Source organism: Sinocyclocheilus anshuiensis, unplaced genomic scaffold (assembly GCF_001515605.1).
Source record: "Sinocyclocheilus anshuiensis isolate Anshui unplaced genomic scaffold, SAMN03320099.WGS_v1.1 scaffold482, whole genome shotgun sequence".
Taxonomy (NCBI): Eukaryota; Metazoa; Chordata; class Actinopteri; order Cypriniformes; family Cyprinidae; genus Sinocyclocheilus; species Sinocyclocheilus anshuiensis.
Genome location: NW_015547676.1, coordinates 746,268 through 754,330, shown reverse-complemented (window position 1 = coordinate 754,330; position 8,063 = coordinate 746,268). Strand labels below are relative to the sequence as shown.

At 37.5% G+C, this 8,063-nt stretch overlaps 1 protein-coding gene across 1 annotated transcript in view; it reads left to right on the top strand.

Moving 5' to 3' along the window:
* LOC107703006 (protein CASP-like) overlaps nucleotides 1-8,063 on the top strand; it is a 39,919-nt gene that overhangs the window by 4,514 nt on the left and 27,342 nt on the right. Inside the window, exons 4-8 of the mRNA XM_016505494.1 lie at nucleotides 2,177-2,224; nucleotides 2,430-2,508; nucleotides 3,773-3,910; nucleotides 5,673-5,796; nucleotides 7,669-7,745. Of these exons, the coding sequence (XP_016360980.1) occupies nucleotides 2,177-2,224; nucleotides 2,430-2,508; nucleotides 3,773-3,910; nucleotides 5,673-5,796; nucleotides 7,669-7,745 (466 nt within the window). The remainder of the gene's footprint in view (nucleotides 1-2,176; nucleotides 2,225-2,429; nucleotides 2,509-3,772; nucleotides 3,911-5,672; nucleotides 5,797-7,668; nucleotides 7,746-8,063) is intronic.

Genomic DNA, 8,063 nt, shown 5'->3' with positions numbered 1-8,063 from the left:
GGCCTTCGGCCCAGTGTTTCATTTTGTTCGGTTTCGGCTTCAGCCAAGAATTTTCATTTCGGTGCATCCCTAATTTTATTACTTTCAGTGTAAACGGTGACTAATAGCGGATAATGTTTTGACGGTATCAAGGTCGCGTCAGTTGAGGCTCGTGCAGCGTATCTGACTCACGAAGAAATCAAAACTATAAGCGCAACAGCACACACGAAACAAACATGAACAAACATACTGCGGTAGAAAAAAAGATAAATATTCTATATAATATATGCAACATCACACGACCAAGAGTGATGTTTTCCCGACTTTCAGCACGATTGCAAATGTGATGTTGATTTTATACAACTTTAGTTCAATAAACAAGTAATATTAACTGACTTACATTTTAGACACATTATTGATCGTTTTTGCTCCATTTCGCTAACGAAAATAGTTCTACGCAAAGCCACAGCAGAACAGCTGTGCATCTCCGAGCAACTCACAAAAGTGCAGTGTTGCCAGATTGGAAATGTCCAAGTATCGTTCAAAATTATCGTATTTTGGAAGAAAATTATCGTACACGAGTCAAACGTTCAGAGTACAGCTATTTATCTAGATGTTACAGCTATTTGTCCTTTTCAGCACTCAATTTTATACTTTATTGCTAAACTATCGACCTCAGCTTTGAAACAACTGACCTAAGTGTGGCAGGAACGTTATCTTGTGCTCGTGAGAGAGAGAGTCATTCTCCACGATGATTGGTCGAGAAGACGTGAGATGAGATGAAAGACATGTGTAACACATTCAAGTCTCCTCACAATCGTGAAGGTAGACGTACAGCCCTATGATTACAACGACTATCATTTGGTGGCACAAAATTCTGAAATTATCGTACATTATGGTATTATTGATCGTACATCGTACAGAGGTCAAAATTATGGTACAAATACGATAATTATCGTACGTCTGGCAACACTGCAACAGTGTTTCATTATTGAATGATTCAGCATCTTTGAACGAGTCAATGATTCAGTGAGCCATTCATAAAGACAGTCACTTGCTTCATTTATTGAATGAATCAGCCATTTGAACGAATCGGTTGAATCAGTGACTCACTCATTAAGACAGTGACTTGCCAACACCTACTGGTGGTTTAATTTCATATTTAAAAGTATCATTGCATTTTTCCAACATTTCATATTTGTATGTCAAAAAAAGTAAAACATGAATCTAATAACATTATTTAAGCATTTGCAATTTTGAGTAAATGAATTTATGGAACCTCTTATCTTCATTAAACAGTGTGTAAATACATCTAAATGGCACTTTCGATGCAGCTTCTGTGTTTCCTCTGCAGTGGAAAGATGGAGTTTGTTGATACTGATTTCATTTGAATGGTAACAACCATATAGTGTCTTATTATTCTAACTTAATGTATTGATTAAATTTAAGAATTTGACGTAAATGGTGACGTACATTTAATCAGGTTAGGAAAATATTGTCCTTCATAAAGTTAAAAAAGTGTAACAGCAATCAATTTAAGGCAGATATCACAAATATGCTGATTAAAGTAATACCTGATAGAGCACTGATGAGACTTTTGCTTCAGAATAAATTACATTTATGCGAGAGAAAAAAGAACCACCTTTTTTTCCCCCGGACAAGTAACTTCTTTACTCGGACAAGTGAATGACTGATATTGGTATATGAAGATTGAAACTAAATATATTTCCTATTTCAAAAATATATTTCATTGAGCTTCCCTGTTTGCAACATATATTTAGCACATACTTCAATTATATTTTGGCCACGAAAATATATATATATATATATTTTGGCATATGGGAAGGTTGAGCATTTAGAGCTGCGACAGCCTGTGGTCCAGACTGGAGAACAAAAGTGCAGATAAGTGCAGGATGCACACTTTATAATAACATTGCAATGCTATTTTGTAAATTCTTTGAGCTTTAGATGTCTGTTTTAGTGTGTTGTTACAAGTAGAGCACATCTAAAATGGGATTTACACATTCAGACTAGCACATAACTTAGTTCGCTTGTGCTTTTGTGGCCAATGTAAGTGCATTGAAGTGTCCATGCTATTTGATTCTGAAGCTTTTTGAGTGTCAGATCATGTTTATTTCTGCATGCTTGCTTCCTCCTAACTAACAGTCTTTGTGTTCTTTATGTGTGTCTGATGTAGGATCTGAGGAAGCTTGTGGCTCCGCTGCTGAAGAGTTTCCAGGCTGAGGTGAGTTTTCTCCTGAACCATAAGAGAAGTAAACCAGCAACTTTATAAAAAACCAACTTTATTCAGGCGGTGTGATTTAATTTGTCAGCACAAGACGACACAACAGGACAGTCATTATGAGTAGATATGTTTGAGGGACAATCGGGAACAAGTGTGTGTGTGTGTGTGTGTGTGGGTGATATTTTCTCATCTGTGTCTCTTCTAGATTGATGCATTGAGTAAGAGGAGTAAAGAGTCAGAGACGGCCTTTCTAAACGTCTATAAACGACTGATTGATGTGCCTGGTAAGTCTGTGTGTCATAACCATATGAGATGCATGATTAAAACATCATAATCCTCAAATATTTCCCTTTTATGCTGCAATAATAGCAGGTAATAATAATTACCAGTCATTTCCAGTCAGAAGATGAGTCAACTGTATGCCATATTAACATATGCAGAGGCCACACTGACTGCATTCTTTCAAGACTTTATTATTGTATTATATCTGTAGAGATAAAGCCCGAAGTTGACATTGATCCTGCTATGAAACATTACAAAGACCCCAGAATTCCCATGGGCCCTTAATAAAATTAGGTTTTATGAAATTTAGGGTTATAAAAAGTCTTACTTTTCTTAAATGGAACAAGAAAAGTCTTAATTATCTTTTAAGAGGTCTTACATTTTGGGGATGGAAAAGCAGTAATTACGATATGGCTTAATGTGATTATTGAACTTCAAAAGACTATGATTGAATTAAATGTGAGCGCTGCATGTAAAAACATGCTGCCGTTCTGCATTCTACAGATTATAATCAATGAATGCCACACATTTATGCCAATAGATTGCTAATGAACTACTGTTGGTGAATCATGACAATGTTTACTTTATGGTGTTTATATTGTAGTGTGTTTTAGTTGGTTGTAAGAATGCATATTTTATACCTATTTTTTTTTTTTCACTTTGTGCATGTATTAGAAAACATAACGTTCTGCAGTTTATTTGCTAATTGTTTAGGCCATTTCAATCATCATACTGTAACCAGCAACAACCACTCTCCTCTTCTCATCGAAGACATGAGATGCAGTATTAAACAGTCTCTGTCTTTGCATCTTTCTCAGACACTTCCACACTGCTGACATGTTTGCTGCATTGTAAAGAATGCGTGCCTCTCACTCTACGCTGGTTGCTATTGATCGCGTCACGTCATTGTTCGGTACAGTTTATTCGGTCTTTTCGCTTATTTGGCCAAACACCGAAAGAGTGCACTTTTTTTGCTACTAACAGCCCTAATTGGTGCATGATCCCTAATTGGTATATTGGTACATAAACCAATTTGAGTAGGCATACATATTGAATAAAGCATTTTAAACTTGCATATACCCTGATTTGCAGATTGTCTGGGCCCAGATGGTTCAGTAAATGAAAAGAACTCAAACTTCTGTTATAAGAACCTGTGTTGATCAGCTGTTTGAGAGCTTTGCTGAAGGCGCTGTTAACTGTGGCTGTGTGTGTGTGTGTGTGTGTGTGTGTGTGTGTGTGTGTGTGTGTGTGTGTGTGTGTGCATAGATCCGGTGCCAGCATTGGAGCTGTCGCAGCAGCTGCATCTGAAGCTCCAGAGGATGCACGACATAGACACGGAGAACCAGAAGCTGCGTGAGACGCTCGAGGAGTACAACAAAGAGTTTGCTGAGGTCAAGAACCAGGGTGAGACATGCACACATAACACTGGAAGCATCCTGTCATCTTTTCCCCATGATGTATGTAGTAGAGATGAGGTTAGGCTTAGACTCAAATGACACGGCCTGGTTCATAAAAATATTTTTATTGAACTTGTTCTGGAAAAAAGTGGTGTTGGAGGCCTGGGCGATAAAACGGTATCGATGTTTATTGACGGTACACCTTCATCGATAACAATATAAAAAATGTGCGATATAGCGCACGATATAGGCACGTGCTATGAGTGACGCAGACAGGACACACGAACACGAACACATGCTGAATTGAGTGCTGCACCTGCCTGTGATGAGGAGATTGTGAATTAAAAAAAATATATATATTAGTCGAATTTAAAATAAACATTTGCATTTGAATGCAAAAATGCTACAATCGAATGTTAGATGTGTGTCAGCGAGCGTCATCAGTGGAGCACGAGATGCGGTGATGATGTGAGTGACGTTGTTGCATTTTAATGTTTTGTTAGTCTAGCCCACGAGACGCGCCGCTGCTGCGTTATTCATTCAAAATATTAGAGAAATATAGTAGCTCAATGCGGAGAAGATCTTGATTAGGTTAAAACCCGAAACCAAGCCATTCACACAGAACGCATATTCAGCACATTTTTACACGGGCAAATATGATTGCTGCACTCACGTCTCATGCAAGAGATGCAAAGAAAGTCATGCAAAGTTAAAACAGTTTTAACGTTTAGAAAACACGATGCGAATTTGTGAAGGTTTATTTTATTTAAATGCGTCTCATATGTTTTTAAATGCAGTCTGTGTGATCGGTGATTTGGCTCTTTGTATTAGGCTAAGCAATGCATAAACACATGATGCTGTTTTGTTTATAATGATTTATATATGTTAATTTAGACGTTATGCACGTTATTATTTATATATGTTAATTTAGACGTTATGCAAATTTGTTGTTTGCCTCAATAAATTGGGCAAATTAAAAATACAGTGGTTAAATGTAAACATTTTTTTCTATTGCTCTGTTTTAAAAAAGGTTATAAAAAATGCCGATAATTATCGATACCGAACGATATGAAACATATATCGTTGATATATTTTTTAGCTATATCGCCCAGCTCTAGTTGGAACCATGCTGCATTACTTTGCTCTCTGAATATGTTAAAGTGCCCCTATTATGAGTTATGAAAGGTTCATATTTTGGGTTTGGGAGTCCCCAGCAACAGGTTGACATACAATGTATGCAAGGTCAAAATTACTATTTATTTTTTAACTATAATAATCAACACTCAAATTAAAAAATTGTATGCAAACATGTGAATTGTTTTTAAATTAACTTCTAAATTATACAATTTCTATTTGTTGTTGAAGTATAATAATTTACAGTCGTAACTTGTTTCATAAAATATGTATTTAAACATATACATTAAATAATTACGACATCACTAACAGGTAAAATAAATATAGGGAAGTATAGGCCTAGTCTTAATATTTCACAAAATGCTCTTCACTAGACTTCATTTCTCAGCAAATGACGAGCTGTGGACACTTGCCTGTTGTAAATGAAATGCTTCGTGATATTTTGTTTGCAAGCTGTTTTAGTGACGTCTTTCCGCGGTTGAAACACTGATTGAGCGAGTACTGTGAGTGGTGAGATGTTCATTCATGTTTATTTTGCGTTAAAACTAGTAATTAAGATGAAGGGATGATCACGCTGTATTAGCACAGGTTGTGTGTTAATCACAGCTTCACTGAAATTTGCGATCTGTTTGTAGAGGTGACCATTAAAACACTGAAGGAGAAGATCAGAGAGTATGAGCAGAGCATGAGGAACCAGGCAGAGAATCTGGCCCTGGAGAAACACCAACAGATTCATAAAAACTATGAGGAGAAAGAGAGGTCAGTACCCATCGTGCTCCATCTCATTTTTATATAATCCACTGCTTAAGATACCTAAATCATGAGCGGTCCACCTCACTTTTACTGTCATCAAAGCAATAGACCAACCATTGAATAGCATTAAAAGTTCTATTCTGCCACTTCAGATTTTGGATTTCTAGTAGGTTGTTAAAATGGTCCACATGATTAACTTGTAATTCTGAAGGTCTTTCAGTATTTCGTTTTCAACCCTGATCAAACTCACCTGCCTGTGTTTTTCAGGCCTGGAGATTTAAAGATCCCTGATTGAAATAATTGGAGTCTGTTTTCACAAATGACTCATCATGGGTTTAGATGCTGTTCCTCTCTCTAGCTGGGCTTCCATCCAAAGTTGCAAATTACATTTTTGTGCAAAATTGAAATATCGCGTAAAACATTTGCGAAAAAGCACCGTTTCCATCCAACGAGTCAAAGAGAGCAAAATCGTCACCTCCTGATAAACTGGCACTAAATATCACTAAGAAAAGTAGGAGAAGCCACTGAATATAATAATTTTCATATATAATAAATTACTTGCGCCTCAGAACAAGCAGATGATACACAATAAATGCGGTCATTGCTTTCGGAGGCAGATGCTGCTGTTTGGGAACGCAGTCGTGTAAAACATTATATAGAAATACTTTGATGACAGACTTTGCTCAGGGATTTCAGAATGATCATAACAACATTTCAGATGCTGTGAATGAGAGTGTTAATCACAGCTTCACTGAAATTTGCGATCTGTTTGTAGAGGTGACCATTAAAACACTGAAGGAGAAGATCAGAGAGTATGAGCAGAGCATGAGGAACCAGGCAGAGAATCTGGCCCTGGAGAAACACCAACAGATTCATAAAAACTATGAGGAGAAAGAGAGGTCAGTACCCATCGTGCTCCATCTCATTTTTATATAATCCACTGCTTAAGATACCTAAATCATGAGCGGTCCACCTCACTTTTACTGTCATCAAAGCAATAGACCAACCATTGAATAGCATTAAAAGTTCTATTCTGCCACTTCAGATTTTGGATTTCTAGTAGGTTGTTAAAATGGTCCACATGATTAACTTGTAATTCTGAAGGTCTTTCAGTATTTCGTTTTCAACCCTGATCAAACTCACCTGCCTGTGTTTTTCAGGCCTGGAGATTTAAAGATCCCTGATTGAAATAATTGGAGTCTGTTTTCACAAATGACTCATCATGGGTTTAGATGCTGTTCCTCTCTCTAGCTGGGCTTCCATCCAAAGTTGCAAATTACATTTTTGTGCAAAATTGAAATATCGCGTAAAACATTTGCGAAAAAGCACCGTTTCCATCCAACGAGTCAAAGAGAGCAAAATCGTCACCTCCTGATAAACTGGCACTAAATATCACTAAGAAAAGTAGGAGAAGCCACTGAATATAATAATTTTCATATATAATAAATTACTTGCGCCTCAGAACAAGCAGATGATACACAATAAATGCGGTCATTGCTTTCGGAGGCAGATGCTGCTGTTTGGGAACGCAGTCGTGTAAAACATTATATAGAAATACTTTGATGACAGACTTTGCTCAGGGATTTCAGAATGATCATAACAACATTTCAGATGCTGTGAATGAGATCGGTCCGCTGGTTAGTCAGGTTTTGCCGTCCCATAGCGCAAAGACTTTTTTTTATGCGCATGGAGGAATTTATTCGGTAAATGCATTTCCATCTCCCATTAAGTCAAAATGAAGGGATTTTTTTTCGAAATTTGGTGTTTCCATCATTCGTTTCTGATGCGATACTTCAAAATAAATGAAGGTGATGGAAACATAGCTACTGTGTCCCATCGTTTTTGTTGGTGAGTAAAGTATCTCTTGTGTTCTGACAGGAAGTTCCAGGAGTCGCATGAGTCTATGGTTGGTAAACTACAGGAAGCTGAACTCAAAGCCCAGACCCTGCAGACAGGTACCAGAGCAGCTGCTCTCAGTCTGCTCAAAGAGGCCCATTGTATTTCATTTGTCAGTGCAGTTCATCTTCTGATAAAAATCTAATTTGTATTTGATTTATCAGTGAATTATTCATTCAAAAGCTCTTCCTGCATGTACTAATAAACAGGAGCTCTGCTAAAGAGTGTGTGTGTGTGAGTGTGTGTGAGTGTGTGTGTGTGCGCGTGTGTGCGCGTGTGTGCGCGTGTGTGTGTGTGTGTGTGTGATTGTGAGTGTGTGTGTGTGTGTGTGTGTGTGTGTGAGAGTGTGTGTGTGTGTGTGTGAGAGAGAGAGAGAG